At 36.8% G+C, this 18,248-nt stretch overlaps 1 protein-coding gene across 9 annotated transcripts in view; it reads left to right on the top strand.

Annotated features, from left to right (window-relative positions):
• The window catches only part of unc-13, a 307,874-nt gene that overhangs the window by 130,872 nt on the left and 158,754 nt on the right, over positions 1-18,248 (top strand). For 3 of the 9 annotated variants that reach the window (XM_069056444.1, XM_069056445.1, XM_069056446.1), the window contains exons 5-9: positions 1,656-1,779; positions 3,413-3,502; positions 3,971-4,087; positions 16,240-16,517; positions 18,106-18,245. In XM_069056444.1, the coding sequence (XP_068912545.1) occupies positions 1,656-1,779; positions 3,413-3,502; positions 3,971-4,087; positions 16,240-16,517; positions 18,106-18,245 (749 nt within the window). The remainder of the gene's footprint in view (positions 1-1,655; positions 1,780-3,412; positions 3,503-3,970; positions 4,088-16,239; positions 16,518-18,105; positions 18,246-18,248) is intronic. The other 6 variants (XM_069056452.1, XM_069056451.1, XM_069056447.1 and 3 more) reach the window with 5 other exon arrangements.

Below are 18,248 nucleotides of genomic sequence, written 5' to 3' on the forward strand. Positions count from 1 at the left end.
TCAATTACTGCAAAAATGATACATGACAATGTAAACAAAGATATACTCGTAAGTACATCATTACCTTGCAGTGTTGCTGTAGTGGATTTAAGATAATTTTTACGATTTCCAAACTTTTAAATTCTCTATTATGCAAGATCGGATATTGGTAGCGAGTGATCTTGTACTGTGTGATAATATACAGGGTGTTTCTGAAATAAGTGCGTTAATTTTAACTGGTAATAGAACTCATCAAAAGGAACAACTTTTCTCTCTGCCATTTTGGCGAAAAACGTTGCGTAATGGCTTAAAATACTAGGAAAATTTTCCTAAAACCGTTCATATCTCCAAAACTAAGCTACCTAAAAACCTGAAACACTCGGATTCTTACGAAGTGGATTTTTTGCTATACGGGTAGATTTATTTGAATTTCGATTTCGGCGTTAAAACACGTTTTCTGGATGAAAATGGATGTTTTTTTCATATTAGCGCTGATCTCAATTAGCCATTGCAGTATTTAGTGGCGTAGGGCTATTTTAGTGAAAAATCTCTCCAATTTTTTTTTGGAATGAATCATCGTTTTTCGGCAAAATGGTAGATAGAAAAGTTGTTCCTTTTGACGAGTTCTATTACCAGTTAAAATTAACACACGTATTTCAGAAACACTCTGTATACGATTAGAGGTACATAGTTTTCATGACTATTTCCTTCGAAAAATGTAAGCCAATCACAAAGCTCGAATATTTGAATTTTAGCCAATAGCGATCGAATTACAGCGATAATACTGCGCTAGTGCAATTATCGATAATTTGCACTAGTGCCAAATTTTCACGTAGTGCTAATTAAAACATCATTTGGTATTAATTTTATATTTTAAAAAGAAACAAAGCAAACATCATTTGGTATTAAATATTTTTCTCAGGAAATAGTCTGCCAAAATATCCTTTCGTGCACGTCAAATTGTCGATAATTTGACATGCACTCGGGATATTACTAGTGACAATTTGATACATTTATTTCGAAATAATTGACCTGTTAGGTGCCACTTTCAAAGACCGCCAAATTAGCAAATAAGTTCAATAGAATTTTTTTAACATTTTTCTCACGTTTACGGTAATCTCTTCTACACCGTAGTGCACCGGTAGTGCGCCATTTTCGGGACACCAGTATTTTGATGCAACAAAAATGTTTTTGCTTAAAAATACCACGAAGCACTTTAAATATTGCATTGTGAATTGTATTTATAATTTTGTACCGGTACCTAAGCATCTGTATTTTGTTTGCTGCTATTGCAGAAAGAAATGTGGAAAAAGGTAAATATTTAACTTTTGAATAGGCTTTGCTTGACTTAGTTTTGTTGAAATTGATCGGATCAAAAAATGATTTTTTAATTTGTTCAACACTGGTTGGAATCGACAACAAACGTCTCCTTTCAAGTATCTAACGAAGACGTTTCATTGAACAACCTAACACACGTTATTTTGAGCAGAACAGAATTCTCCTCGAGCGCAAATTTGAAATCCGAACGCCTCGCTTAATCTGGACGGAACGAAGCGAATTAGGTCCAAATCCAGGTTCGTCCTTGCGGCGAATCCTGCCTTAAATCATTTCTGTGTGTTCCTAGTCGTAGCCCGTGTTTAGAAGTAGTCATTTAGCAGTTGTGCACGTCATTGCAGGAGGGGAACGGGCAGTGGTTGTCTCTGGAGGCCGAACTGGTTATGAGGGACGGGGAAGTGGTGGGTACCAAGAACCCAACGGGCCATTCCCTTCTGGTCGACTGTCGTTTCGAGCTTCCCTTCGGTAAGTACCTTGCTAGTCGGCTCACGTCTCCCGAATTAGTGTATCGCGCCGCCAAAGTTCTTTCACTTTTCGCCACCGGATTCCGATCAATTCCGTCCGGTGGAGCTCTCCTCTTGGTGGTTTTTTAAAATTCTGCGGTCCTCGGAGCCGTCGCAAGACGTAAATGTCACCTAAGAGCTTGATCAATAGTTCGGGCAAAGGTCAACTCCTCACGCAAAAAAAAGCATCTGCCCCGGGGATGCTCCCGATTTTTCGAATCGTGATGAAAAAATTGATTAATTGTTCCGTTTTCTTTCTGTTGCCGATTATTCGAGAACATCCACCGGAGGTAAACTGAATTCGTTTCATCTCTCAAACAAGAAAAAAAACATATTAATGATCGGCGCGAAAGCTCCACCGGTTGTGTTTTATCTATCAAAGGGCGATTTGAACGGTGAGCTTTTGAAGAGGCCTTGACGATTGAAAACATGGATCGAGGGTAGTACTATCGGAAAAAATATTACTATCACGATTTGAAAGGGATGCCAAATGTATAAATAAATCATCATTGTTGATACTTCAAGCTCTTTCTAATTATTTCCAGCACGAAAGCTCCCACTAGTAGGTACTTGATGACTCGTTTACCTTAACTTGTATCTGAACTGTATTGTTATAATTTAAAATGAATATTGTAGCATAGTAAGTATCCATAACAGTAGATGCTTTTGTAACGACGTTGCACACCATTCGGACGGATCGATTTTTTGGTGATTTATTTCTTGGATCGATTTATTAAAATTTCATTTTCAACCTTTCACCACTTCGGGCGAACTGTACTGCTCTATAATTTGTTTCTATGCGGTTGAATAATTAACAAGGATTCCGGTGTTGCGGGGTAATTATAACAGTTGAATTCTGATCTAAATTTGGATCTAATTTAGTTTGGAATTATTTAGTAAATAAATTTGCCACATGAATAATAGGTGTTCATAAAAATAAAAAATACAGGTTGTTATTGAAAGTTGTACATATATTTTAATCACGAGCTTCATGTGGAAATATCTAAAAAATTCTGTCAAAAAATAAAATGACATTTATTTTTTGAGCTACAATTTTTTTTAACTGCTTTTAGTCTTCTACGTTGTCCCATAACCTCGTAGATAAAATTTCGGCAGATTTTAAAAATACACCCTGTATATCATATTTTATAAAACCTACACCAATGCGGTTTCCTTGTTTTAAAGCATATTATTTCCTATAGGTTACTTCGCATTGGGGTACATTTTATGATATATATGATATATAGGGTGTATTTTTAAAATGTGCCGAAATTTTACCTACGAGGTTGTAGGACAACTAAAAGTAATTTAAACAAATTGTAGCTCAAAAAATAAATGTCATTTTATTTTTTGACATAGAATTTTTTAAATATTTTTTCCGAGTTCTACATGAAGTCAGTAGCTCGTGGTTAAAATATCTGTACAACTTTCAATAACACCCTGTATAAATAGAATTATAAAAACAAATTAGTAGAAATATTCTGGTTCTGGTGCGTCGTGCAGCGAGCCCAGTTTGAATGGTGTGTTTAGCTGTAAGTTAGCCGTAGCGTATGCCGTAAAGATAGCCGTAGCATTGCATATTGGGTGGTGTACAGGCCGCTGCGACCCCCCCACCGGTTGGCGGAGCATCTTACGTGGCTCCACCGTCTGCCGGAACGATGCTGCCAAACCGTATGCTTCCATAGGTAACCGCAAGCTGTAAAAACTCTACTACTAATGGACGCACTTTCTCAATTTTAGCTCCTTAGCTCTAGTCAAAATGCATGTCGACAACGTCATTTCCAGATACTGTACGTTCGTTCTTGAAACCACCGCTTGATACTTACTCTCTTGATCTGCTCTAGAGCGTCGAGATGACCGCCAAGCGCGGTCAACTCGACGCGCCAAAACTTTCGACGCTTTACACGTTTGCAGCGCTTCCTCTATGACTCTCTGTGACTGTTCTTGATTGTACGACACTCTTTAAAAAAAAATCAAACGATACGGAACTAACGATAGAATCCACCGACATTCTGTCATGCTTGCCGTGATGACTCAATTCTGGACGACACTCAATGCACTCAACTCGAGAAGACTCGTTCACATAAAATACACCAAGCTATTAAGTCGGGCTTAGTCGACGTTACAGTTTGTAAAGTCACGTGCTGTTGCAGATCCAGAGAATATAGAGGCTTCAGATTTGCAGAGGAAGCTCGAAATGCTGAACAACATTATGGATCAGGAGGCGAGATTAGAACAGGCACGCAGGCAGATGCAGTATTTCGGACACTGTAAGTATTGATGTTTCGAAAAAATTGTTGTTCACGCGTAGCTCGTGAATATCGAGGAAATGAAGGTGAAGGAAAAGTACAAAGTAAAGGGGGAAGGTGCGTTTGTTCTATAATTGGGACATAATGGCCAGCGCCCACCCCAGATTTGAATCCTGTTGACACGAATGGTTTCAACAAGAAAACATTTGATCAAATAACGAAAGCAATATACGTAGAAACAGAAGTACATAAATATTTAACTCTAGCATTAGTGCCGTTGTCGTTAATGTCGGTGTAATTTGAGAAAATTGACGCTTGAAAGGTAATGCATTATTATCGCCGAACTAAATAAAATATTCTTTGGTTTATTGATGTTGTGTACAATTAAAAAAAAAATGTAATCGAGTGAAATTGCATACGTTTCGTTTAACGACATTAAAATGAGTTGGCGTCCGTAACTTGCTTATTTATTCATCAGTTTTGTTGGAAATAATTCAGAATGTGTAGTCACAAACAAATCAATTATTATATGAACAACATTGTATAATTTATGGACAAAAATCAATCACAATATGGATAATAATCTCGGAGGGAAATACGTCTGGATTTGACAGGTTAAAATAAATATTGAAATGTTTTGAAATATATATGAAGCAATTTAGAAACAGTAAACTACGGCAACAACATGCGAGAAGTACTAAAACTGTTCAACTTAAGTTTTAAAGATAGATACATTTCACGAAACATCCTTGATATTTATTAGTGAAAATATAAGCTCGCAATGAAGTGTACGCGGGGGATGCGAGGGAGGAATAAATAAACTGAATTTGTAGGAGCTTTTAGGACATCCATTTTAGAACTACCTTGTTCGTTTTGTAACTTTACGTAAGAACACGAAGTGATAAGTTAAATTTTTGATATTTTGCAGTTCGATACAGTAGCGATCGACTCAAATTACAACTTAGAAATTGGTTACGATAGGAAACACTAAGTATATTTTCACTTTCAATACATACCCTCAGCGGTATTATCATAGTATGCAAATTTTGTCCTTCATATCTTGATTTTAATTTGCAAAAAAAATGTAACTGTCGATATGTGTCAGTTAAGGGCAATAAAAGACGCTTTTTGTTTTTGATGCATTTTTTATTTTTCAATCTACTCATCACTAACATCAAAATAACGTTCACATTGATCACAAAACCTTTTCGACCCAAGATTTATCTGAAACCAGGCTTCATCTCAAAATGTTCGGCTCTCTGGCGCTCTTTTTAAATTTTTGAATAGGAAGTCACTAGGAGCCAGATCAGGTCTATATGGAGGATGATTGATTTCATCAAAGCCTGATTCCTACACAGTACACTTTGCGACTAGAGGTCCCCTAACTGAGACATGATCGTAAAGTAACAAAGTTCCTCGCGGAAGTTCATCTCTTGGTTTCTTCTTGATGGTTTCGCGCAACCGGAAAATGAGTTCTGCGAAATCGTTGCCATTATGGAATCTTTTTGGTCACTTAGCATGTCCTGTGGCAATCCAGGAAATTGTCGTCATTCTAGAAAGCGTTGGCAATCTTCATGAATAAGAGAAAGAAATTATTTTCTCTTTGCTTCTAATTTTTCTCGACGTGAAGTGGTGTTTACTGCTTTGATCAATAAAGTGCAGACATTTTATTTTCGGTTTTCGTTTGGATGCAACTAGGATTTTGTCGAATTTTCGATCTTTCCAAAAAAAAAAATGCTGATTTTGTCGAATTTTCAGATTTTCCAGCCAAAAAAAATGTTGATTTTGGGGAATTTTCGAATTTTCCAACAAAAAAAAATGTTGATTTTGTTATGATCAACACGCATCATCTAGATCAAATAATCAAATAATTTTATGTTAATCTGCAGTTTTTTGTTTTTGTTTTTTTTTTTAATGTCCTGACATGTGGCTTCCATCTGGTTTTCCTTCCAGCAAAATCTGGCATCACACTCTCTTACGCTTTTATTCATGGACTTCGACCAATTTGACTTTTGACTTTTCCAAGATTTTTTTACCCCCCAATTTTTACCAAACGAGTGGTTTTGAGTGATTAACTAGTCTCCATTTTTTTGTAACAATGAGAATTTTCATTTATAATACCACGAGTAGTCCAAATTATGTCGATTATTATTTTTCAAACTGGTCACGAATTATCAATTGTGCTTGGGAATGAATCCACCAGTGCGTTAGCACGAGTGAGATTCGCAAGCACAATTGAATGAGTGAAACCAGTTTGAAAAATAGTCTACATAATTTGGACTACGAGTTGTATTCGGATGACTATTCCATGAACCAACTTTGGCAATTTGGCAGCAAATCAGAAGAAGAAATTAACGCAGAAATCGAAGAAAATGTTTCCAACAACACAAAAAAGCCACGTGAGTCCATTTGGAAGCAATTCTCAAGGCTGCATTCATTTGTTAAAAATTATCGCTGCGATCACTAGTGTACCGATACAATTTCCACGAGTGGGAATATTCGGTTCAATTTTTAGAAACCATGGTAACAAATGTGTAAAACTGTGTTTTTATTGGTCCATTTTTAACAAATGACAGGTGAATGGAATAGTCATTTTAATTATTATTCCGATCTGTATTTTCTTTCCCCGTTCATCTTTTTTGTATTTGAGAAGGTAGCTATTTTGATTCACCTTTTTTGGTGTGAAACGAACCCACCTCCGAGGAGTAACCCTACACAGACCTTGTTAGAATCAATTCAGTGCGCGACAAGATAACTACGCTATATACCAGTTATGTATGTAAATTCTCCACATTTTGGGCTTGTATCGATCGGATTCGGTGGCATTCTCTATTGTAACATGAGTGTGTTCCATGAGAGATCAGACTGTCCAATTGATCGAAATATTTTCTTATAATCCGTCGTAATTTACATCAACTACAAAGGTTACCTAGTGTGAATATGTAATTGAAGAGGGCTCACGATATAAGATCATCTCACGCCGTGAATTTTGATTCTTGCATCTACAAAGCTCCCTCCCTTCCATCTTGATTAGATAATATGTCTGGCTCCATATTTCGCTTATGAAGTAATACCCAAAAAGTCCATCCTCTATTATTTCTTTTATTGTTCCACAGCACGAAACTTTTCCTAAGAACTTTAGTTGACGACAAGAACGGTTGTTTTTGCTTACTGTCATGAAATCTCTTAATAAGGTGACGAAATACAGAATTACTTTGGGCAAACTTCCAAATTTATTTTGCTTTCTTCATATCCATATTGTCAAAGTTGACGATTTGACTCATCCATGTAAAGGCAATGAATTTGTTTTTCTTCCTAAATATCAATGTCAAGAAATAATAATGCAGTTTTTTGTGGTCGCAGGAAAGTAGCTTTACGACACTAGTGTAATTGTTGCTTTCCATTCTTGTTATGTAAACTACTATTATGACACGATTTTGAAAACAGAAAACCAGAGGAGTTATCGCCATCAATAGTGAGAGAGAATAAATATTTGACTAAAGACAAGTAAGTAAGTATGTGCCAAAAGACAATCTCTATTACATGTTTTGAAAAAGTGTTGTCACCTCGTCTACGTCGTCGTCGTATATGGAGTGGCGTAATTTAATAAAAGATGTAAGAAGTGAGCAAAATAGGAAAGTAGAAATATGTGCTTATCACACGATCATTTGTACATAATTTGCAAATACATGGCAAGAGAACTGTTGACGTTCGCCGGCACGACATCCACCCACATTAATAAAAGCGTCACAATTTTCCAAAAGCGCTTCGAGGAGTTCGTGTCGTTGGAAACGGTAAAATTTATGAAAACCGGTTCATGAGTGGAGAATGTAAAACGCGTCGGAAAAAAATTGCCTGCGAAAGGATTTCGCGTTGCAAAACTCGTTACTCGTTACTTTTGTTGCTCGACGGTCTTGTTAAACGAAAACGCGTCGGGAAAAAAGAATTAACGCCGCCGCCGCTCGAACCACCGCACAAGATAACTTAAAGTGTAAATATTTGGGTATTTTGTCATGTTGATTTATTCAAATTCCTCTTGATCACATTCCGAGTGTTTCCGCTCCTGTTTCGCGCCCTTGTCCTTTTTCGAATGTGTCTAGTCTCGCTCCGGCCTCATAAAACATTTATCGGTTCGGTAATGCCGCGCGTTCTGTTGTTGAATAAATATTTGCTTTCGGCATTATTCGTCGAGATTTTATTTTACGGCGAGGGCTTCATTATAACGACGAGAAAAGAGTTGGCTCTTTAAAACCCGGAACAGGCAGCCTACCGGAAATAAATCTTTTTGACGAGCGATCCCAAGCTTCGAGGACTCTCTTTGTCGGTGCAGCGGTTCGCTCGTGGAAAAATTGCAAGTCCACGATCGAATTGTACTTTTTCCGCCATTTCGAACCGGAACTCGGACTGTTAACACGAATAATAACGGGTCGACGTTGATTGATGCAATGCGCGATGTGATGGATGAAAAATGCAAATAATCGAAGTGTGACGACGGTCGCAACAAGGACGAAAGTTGAACGACTCGCCAGAAAACCTGAAATTGTTAGTTGGAATGGATAAATCAGTTGTACAGTGTGATCAAGAAGAAAACAGATCAAAGCAGGCGTTGCAAATTATCAATAAACAAGAACAATATTTTACATTCATAAGAACTTTATTGCCAAACGCGTCGCCACTGGTAAGCAGATTTTTTGCGGAAATGTCAAAGAAACGTCAACGATGTGCTGTTGTTAACTTAGAAAAAAACTTTTCTATTTCGGCAATGTTTACAGATGTTTACTGTAATTGTAAGCAACAATTATTCCAAAATAAGTGGTAAAATGGGTTTTATTATTGAAGCTAAAGCATTAGTTATTTATATGTAATTAATTATGTTTTAATAAATTTTTCGAGGGGTAGGCAACCAATAAAACGCTGGTACATATGCGTATCAGTCAATCTTCGACAAACTTTTCGATAAAACAAACGATGAGGTAGCCCTCTTGATTTGTTTTCTTTTTGATCACTTGGTACGTGACGCTGGCAGCTGTTTTAAGTTGCAATAATTTATTAAGATCGTCTTCATCGGTTGATGAGAGGGAGTCGAGAAGCCAACTCGACGAAAACAGTCTAGCTGCTGCGAAACGACTTAATTTATTAAAATGTGATTGGTGCCGCTTCAGCTGTCTCCCTCAATTTGCCAACTCCTGATGCACTTCTCGTTTCGTCCACAAGTTTTTCGTTTTTATTTTTAATATCGCTCCTGTGTACAGACCACTTTTTGCCGGTCGTCTCGCCGACCCTTCGCAGATTATCACAGTCTCGATCAAATTTACAAGTCTTGTGTCACCGAGAAACCACCCCAGAAATTCGTCTTTCATCTACAAATCCGATTGCTTTGTGCCCGCGAAAAAACATTTCAGCCGATTAATTTTGCACCTCCTTTCACTCTTCGAAGAACTAATAACGTCGGGGTATCAAGTCGGGGATAATTACATTTCACGGAGATGATGCAAACAATCGACGTTGTTGATATAATGCCCTTACGTCGTGCAGCGGTCAGGTCGGATTTAGTGGTGATATCGGTCGGGATGGAATCGATGTTACATCGAATTACCTTTGATGTATGTCCTTTCAAAAGTGGTAATTGCGAAACCGGTCTGGATTTTCTTTTTATTAATCCGCCAGAGTCTCGGCAGGGTGTTCCTCTTTTAATTCTGTTGGATTAAGGAAAACCAAAACGTCCGCAATTAATTAGTGTGGGTTTTCAAAGTTGCAACAAGTATCTACCGATTGCATTCGTCTTAAATAGTTATTTCTGCTAGATGTATTCAAAGCACTCTTTTCTTTTAGAAGTGGGAAGGTAACACACACGAGTGCAGCGAGTGTTATAATCCAGGTGTAAAAAATGTGCTTTATACACAAGTTGCGTACATACATAATTTTACATCAATTATTACATCAATTGTCTTCATTTAACTCCGTTAATCAGTTGAAAGTAAAAACTGCCACCGTGTTGAAGTGTGCACGTTAAGAATTCTTACATGTTTCCGTAAAACATTATAGTGAGGCATTGGCAAGTATTACACCAGAAATTTATTTTGTATCTTCTTTATTTCTGTAGCAAACTAAACAAAACTTGGTTAAGTGTGAATGTATCAAAATCTGAAATAAAGTTTCGCAAAGTGTGAAATAATAGTTATTTACGATATAAGTACCGTAAGCTGGCAAAATATATGCGATACAGACCAACAAAATCTTTCCTAAGACATCGAGATTGCAGCCGATGCGGCTATTGCTATTTTGATACAGGCGAATTCACGACAATACAAAAATTTCACCTTACCATACGAGTGCGGTAAAGTATGTCATTATGACATTCAAATAAATGGCAACGTTTAACATTTAACAGTTACAAGTATTGATAATGGATAAAATATTTTTTCTATAATTGATTCAAAAAATTGAAATTCACGCATAGTTATCTGTGCCTGAAGTGGGTCATTTTTTGACGTGTATTTTTTTTGCATTGTTAGTAAGATCGAAACCATAGAAACCATACAAAACAGTGTGGGAAATGCAATTTCACGCATACGACTATTTCTGTTTTTCATTTCACGCACTGTTTTTTATTAGTTACCTAGCAACATGGTCACTGCACTGAAACTTCAGAGTTCCTTCAAAAATTTTAATTTTTAATTTCAATTTTTTGAATCAATTATAGAAAAAATATTGTTTATATTTCGTGCGCGAAGATGTTTTTGTGCATTCAAAGGCTTATACTGCCTCGACCTTCGTCTCGGCGTAAAAGACCTTTTCATGCACAAAAAACACTCTCTTCGCGCACTTAATATAAAAATAACTATTATTTTACATGATAGATAATGTCCATTTTAAATCCGATGTCTTTTACGGCAAATTAAAAATATCTCTGTGAAAGGAAAGGTACCTGGAAATTGAAGACTGAACCACCAGATAAGTTATTTCCTTAAATTTGCTTTCTCGATTTAGGTTCTAGGATGTTAGAATTTCCTTAAAAATGCTTAATTTATAGAAGATTAAGAGAACAATCAACTTTTGTAATACAAGACATAATAACCGAGAAACTTATTAGGGAGCTTCACAAAGACATCTTTCGTTCGTTTTTTTTTAACTTTAAGAACAAAAGTCAAAAGAGAAAGTTTTGATAATAAATGGAAACAACCTAATTCACATGTTGCACCGAAAATTTGTGCAGTGAAACAAATTTTATTGTTCCAAAGCAGGATTTTGTTAGTTTCACTCGCAAATCTTCTAACTGTGCATTGATTTCCCAAAGCAACAGTCGCAACTGGTCCAGATTTTACGAAAATAATATCGATAAGTATGATTTTTGTCAATTTCTAGATTGCCTAACTTTGATTGAATTAGCCTCGCTGCAGGAAACAATCATTGTGCATATTATCTTTAGTCAGTACCTGCCAAAATAGAAATATTGTTCCAGGCAACAAATGTCAAAGGTTTCGCACAACGAATAATGAAAACGCAATTTGAATTTTTTAATATGTCTAATTTTAGAGAAGTGAGCCACCTTCACAAAGCCACTTTTTTAGGAACTGGCTAATGGCTAATTCAGATTTACGAGCCAGAATTCACGAAAGCTATGCTATTTTAAGAACAATAATCGTGTTTCTATTTGTCCTGAAGAATATATTAACGGAGTAGATTGATAACCTTTTCCGTAACGTGTGGAAAGATTTTAAATTACATTGTTAACATAATGGAAAACCATATATTTTGCAACAATTATTACATTTTTCGTAATATGGCAGGGTGAACAATTATTTTTAATGTACATTATTTGCAATCTTGTCTACCAAAGCTTTGTCCTGATGGAAGAGCAATTTTCATCACAATTTCTCCCTTTACTCCTTGACATTGCGAATTTTGAAAACGAACTTTTTATATGACCACGTAAAAAAATATCTACTATTTCGCACAGAACGTAACATGGTGAACGCACAGATCGTACGAAAGTATGTCGCACTAGTGCGATATAATACTGCACGGTTCACTAAATATGTTGACAGCTAATGCAATGAACTTGTTATTCGTAAAAAATGTCAATAGTGGAGTTTTTGTGGTCCTGGGAAAAATTGTGTTTATACACAACTCACTATAAAGTGCTTTTTGTACTCATAGCCTTGAAAGCAACGCTTCCAACATCCAACGCTCGCTCCGAAACGAGCGCTTCCCAGTCGACTCGAATGTAAAAATTGCAAAAAAACACTGGCCCTTTGAGGCATTCAAAAAAAAATCTGTCTTGATAATAATAAAATTTAGTTCATAAAATACAACTTCCCTGGGTTTTCCTCCGTTAAAAAATTACGGAAAGATTTATAATCGTTGAAAATTGTTCCTACAAAATTCACAAATTATTGCAAACATTGAAATATCAAGTGAAGCAATTGTTTCCAATAACCAAAGATCACTGCCTACTTGGTTTTATGTTCGTTTATGTTTAATGAATTAAAACAAAAAATTTTAATTTAATTTTCGTACAAAAAATATTGTACGAACCACTTGCGTGAAGACATTTTCCCTTCATTCGCGCATTAATTAAAGGCACTCGCTCCCTCGTCGCTCGTGCTTTAAAAAATGCGCTCATGCGGGAACATCGCCTTCCCGCACTTGGTTCGTAAATAACTATTTCGGGCACTCGAGTGATTGTCGCACTCAGCTGCGCCTCACTTCGCACTCGTGATAAATGTGTCACTTTCCATCCTCCTTACGTAATATACTATACTAATAATACCGTATGTTTCAAAAAATTTCTGGTCAAGTAGGTCCTGCAAAACAAAAGCATTAAAAACGTATGGCGCAGCTTGTCAAATAATAACTGAACTGTCAAAAACGTCATTAATTGCCGTAATAATTTTGTTCGCAAAATGTTATCTATGAGAATGATTTTCACTCCTGAACAACAGATATTCATGATTGAACCTTAGTTTTCCAATGGTCACACACTTCACACATTTCGAGAAAGTGACAGTATTCAGCAGAAGTGCTTGACCCAAACTTCGTACTGAGGAAAATATTGACTGTCAAACGTGGAAGACGAACCCCAATTATCTCTCAGGCAACTGTCGCAGCAGACTGAGTTATCAGTGTCAATTTGTCAAAGGATTGTTCGAAAGGATCTTGAAGATTCAGTAACAGTTGAAAGATACTGGAACAACGTTCTTGATGTTTTCACAATCAACTCCAACTGGCTCAAGGGTATTTTCAATAAGACGGGGCTACAGCACGCGAGACTCTTCGTTATTTGTGGCAATTTTTTGCACCCATGCTGCTTGATAAAGAGGAGTCTTCCAATGTGCATTGAAGCTCAAGGCTATCATTTTTAACACTTGCTCTAGAGTAATTTAAAACACATTATTGTTAATTGTTGTTTATTTATTTATTTATTGTTGTTACATTACTTGTTTACACATATTGCCCGGGTTTATTGGCTTTTGTTGATGTTGTTGTTGCGCGGCCGTGCCGGGTACATAACCTAACTTTAATCCGAAGTAAATAAGCGATCGTCTGCGCCTCCGCGGTACTGCAATATGAAATCTTGGCGCCAACGCCAGCGGCCAACCCGAATTCTCGTAGAATCGTAGGGGAAAAGAACCGTTCTCAAACTTTTTTTGAAATTGCCATTTTATGACAGTTCATTCAAAACAATTATTGTGATAAACACATTTCCACCTGAATATTCAAGTTACGCCATACGTTTTTAATGCTTTTGTTTTTCAGAACCTACTTGACCAGAAATTTTTTGAAACATACGGTATAATACTATGTATATTATTCTGTCCACTAGTCAATCAAAACTACTCCATTGAAAAATCAAAAAAACGGTTGTCATCACTTTTTCTGTGGTCGCATAAAGTTTTCTAGGAAGTCGAGAACTGAAGTGATGAACTGACAATAACAAGACCTTCAAGAAATCCTTCTTTAAACAGAAGTTTTGTCAGTCACTCTCTTCTTTTTGCTTTTGTTTTTGGTATTTGTCTAAATTTAAAAAGCGCTTGCTTTTTCGAGGAACTTTTTCTTTGTGTCTGAATTTTTCTAAATTCTCCTGACCCATTCACTATTAATATATGCGTAATTTTCTTATTCAAGGATCCATTGTCGTCTTGCGGCGACTGAAAAAAAAAATACATTTTATCAGCAGAGAATTTATTAACCCGAATTTTTACATATCTTTAAAGTTTCCCGGCGCATCCACCATTGTTACAGTTGTGAAATTTTCAGTTTTCGATATTCATATTCTTTTTTTATTTGCTTTGTCGGAATGAAATCTGTAAACGACAATTTTTATCCGAAAAAATAAAAATAAAATCTCGTACAGTATGTCCGCTTGAAATGAGAACTTTGTAGCATGTCACCAATTCCCAGAGTGCAGCTTTTGTCAGAAACAGGTTTCATTCCTTATTACCTGAGATATGAATAAATCTAATTTTAGTTTATGAGTTTTCTACATTTACCGTAAGAAACATCTTTACGTTTAATTCATTCGCATCGAAGAAGCAACACCCACGTGAAACTGTAACATTATCCTATCTTGTGGTGATCTGCAACAACGACATTAATTCCCGAGACGTATTGTTCTTTTTCTACTCCCATGTTTAAAATGCAATTTATCGCATATTTTTCCATGACATTAAATACACCTTGACAAGCTGTGATTTTGTGCGCTTTAGTCACGAGGTGAAGTTAGCAACGGGCTTTTTAGTCACAGACTATAGTTAGCTCCAGCTATTTGAATCGCAAAAATCATGCGACACTCAAAATTAAGTCAGTTGTCACTGATCAATTGACGTTTATCAGTTTCGAATTTTGTGTTTAAATTAACGTTTAATAAAGAAGTTAGTTGTTTTATTTGTTTTTTTATTTGGTTGTAGAAAAAGTATAGTATGCAACTCGTGACTAAAGTGTCGTTTATAAATCTTGTTGAATAATATACTATAATTTCATCAAATATTAAATTTTAAAATACGTATAGATACGCTACGCTTTTTTGTAAAAAAAAATAATATAAAAAACAATCGAACTCGCAGATTAAACGAATGCAAAAATATCCCATCATTTCAATGGTTTCATTGCTTGCCTGGACCATACGTTTTTTTGTCCACTGTGCGTATTATTATCCATTTTCATTATTCAGCCAAATTGGAAAAGCTCTCGTATTTATGAAATGCGACCACTTGTCTTTGAGAGCCGGAATGTTTAGGTGGATTAATATTTTAGGGGTTAAGTGGTTGACGAGTAAAGCAAATACCTACATTATTAATTACGCGATTAAATATATCGGGGCTGGAGTGCGCGTGGGTGGAAATTGGATATCGGGGAGGGATAGTTTAGTTTAATCCGTAACGTTTGTGGTGTAATTTGGAAATAATTATGCTACTAAATGTGTGATCAATTAGCGACATGTCGAGTGATTTAATTAAATCAGTCGACGAAAACTGGAGTGAGGGGTGGTGCTGGTCGAGCAGAAGCTTCGCCAAATTAATTATAATTTTTTAATTAAAACCATGATCCAGCTAGATAAAAAACTTTCGCTCAAGAAGCACCCGATTTTATGAAAGAAAAGTAAAACAGTGAAACAAATCCTTTATCTAAGTTGTACTTAATTAAGACAAACCCCAATTTCTCGCTCCTCCTCTGGCGCAACTTTATAAAACTGTTATCTCCCCGGATTAAGAAATGCTTCTCGGCATAATTTTATTCCGCAAATTAAAGGTAAACACCCCGAGAAATAGAACCGGACAGGAGAGAAAATTTTACTACTTCGCCGGTGTTAACAGAAAGGTGCAGCCATTAGCATTCAGGTCAGTTTTGGGGGCGAACATCGAAGTTTAGTTTCGTTAAGTCGACGCTTCGACATCTGTACTTCGACGCCTTCATTGTCCTCATTTCGAAGTTTCTCTAGCTTTATGTATCTTAAAAGCGTTTGATGGTGAGCTGGTGCTCTTCTAAACTCGTGCCGCACACGATGCGATTTGCCGAGCAGAATCGTGAGCCGATTTTTCTTTGTTGCTCGACTCGACTTTGAGCGCCGGACGAGAGTCAGCACCGTCTTGTTAAGTCGCGCCCCGCACCATCAAGCGACTCCGACTGACTGTTCCCAAGATGTGTGTACAAATACGGTCCTCCTTTTTCAGCCAATAGTAATCACTTTGACAATGAAATTTCAGCGGGGTATTCGGAAGATAGCGATTACACATCTGACCTGAACTATCCTGTCGGCCAACATGCCAACTCTTCGGCTTCCCAGTTCAGGTCGGCGGCACACCAAATCCACACCCCGCAACGCTCTCTGGAGACGTCACGCGAAAACTCGTACGAAAGGGATGACGCCCCCGGACACCAGCACCACCTGCCACCGCCGACCACCCACCAACACCACCTCAGTCCCGGATCGCACAGACGACACCACCAGGTGAGGAGATGTACAGGGTGGGTTTGCTTGATCCTCCGTTGGGCGCGTTGTCCACCGTGCACCACTACCTCATTTTTTTTACCACCTTCGTGTGATTAGTAGTAAGAAAAGAAAGAAATGGGACAGTACAAGTAAACAATAAAAAAATACTTTAACAACAGAAACAGAAATTTCTTGGTTCGCGAACTTCGCGAACAGTATTAGATTTATTGTGTAGAAATTTGACGAGAAAAATTGTCAGCTGACAGTTTCTAGAGATAATTTCTGCTTGATTTGTTAAAACAGAAAATTGTGTGGAGAAAAATGTTCTAGTGTAATTCGACGAAATAATTTTGTGACTGGATTGAAAAACACAAAATCTTGGTTTTATTTTATAATATACAGAGTGTGCCAGAATTCCACCGACAAAGGTTCAGGGCTGATTCTATGATCAAAAATAAGCATAAAACCCTTAATACATATGGGGTCAAAAACGCTTAGTTTGCGAGATAATCAACTAAAAAGTTTTACCAGAAACAAAAGCAATCGGGTGGAATTTATTGATGAAACGTACAAACATAAAAGGGAGCTATGTATAATTTACAAAAAGTGGCAAAATTTCGCTCCCCCCCCCTGTTGAATGCACAGATGACCCTATAAAATCCAAGGGATTCAAATCGTAATTGTTTTTACGTTTTTTGTTGATTATCTCGCAAACTAAGCGTTTTTTACCCCATATGTGTTAAGAGTTTTATGCTTATTTTTGATCATAGAATTAGCCCTGAAAGTTTGTCGGTGGAATTCTGACACACCCTGTATATTTGTTCACTCGTTGAAACAAATGGTGTTGCTACAATAAACAGTCAACAGATATATTTACGGCTGCAAAAAAGAGAAGCACATTTTTATCGAACTCCAACTGACAAAAATGCGTCATTTATAGCCCACTTACTATAGATAGAGGAATAAAATAGTCTGTAGTAAAAAAAATTACGAGAGAATGTGAGGGAAGTGGAGACGATTCGGAAGAACAAACGGTAAATACCAAGAGAATACTTGGTCGGAAAAACCAAGATTAATTTATGTCTGATCTCTCGCCTTACATCCTCGTAAAAAAAAAACGGATTGCATAAATCTAGTCCAGTATGCACAAGGATGCATTTATTCATGCAGACGCGTGGGATGACTAAAGACCTGGCGACGCTACAGACAAAAGACAAATCGAAGTCACTTTGTTAGCACTCATGTCAGAAATTCGATATTCTTAGAAATATGACGAGGGAGTGGTCGTTTTTATAAAATTTTGAACATAAAAGCTCTTTATTATTGCGTCATCTTACAACTTTGCAAACAAAATGCTTCTCCAAATTTTACTTTTGGGCTTTAGACTTTACGTCCTCTACCAACCCTCTACCAATTCTGTTTCAGAAAGTTATGCAAACCAGTGGAAACGTGTATTTAAAAAAAAAGGTAGCAGTAAAATCGATCTACAGTTATAAACAACGCGTCTGGCGAAGGGTCAAGCTATACTGAGCACACAAACAGTACACCCTGTACATTTTTTTATTTTTCTTCCCGAGAGATGTAACTAATTGGTTTTATTTTGCAGAGGTACTCGCCGGGAAACGAGGACTACAATTATTCGGGTTCCAACACGGGGCACAATGCTCGCCAATATCAAGATAACAATACAGATTTTGATCCTCTTTTCTATAACAGCAGGCCTCGAAATAAACCAGATTATTCTAGGTA

The sequence above is a fragment of the Tenebrio molitor genome, chromosome 8 (genome assembly GCF_963966145.1).
Source record: "Tenebrio molitor chromosome 8, icTenMoli1.1, whole genome shotgun sequence".
In the NCBI taxonomy this organism is placed as follows: domain Eukaryota; kingdom Metazoa; phylum Arthropoda; class Insecta; order Coleoptera; family Tenebrionidae; genus Tenebrio; species Tenebrio molitor.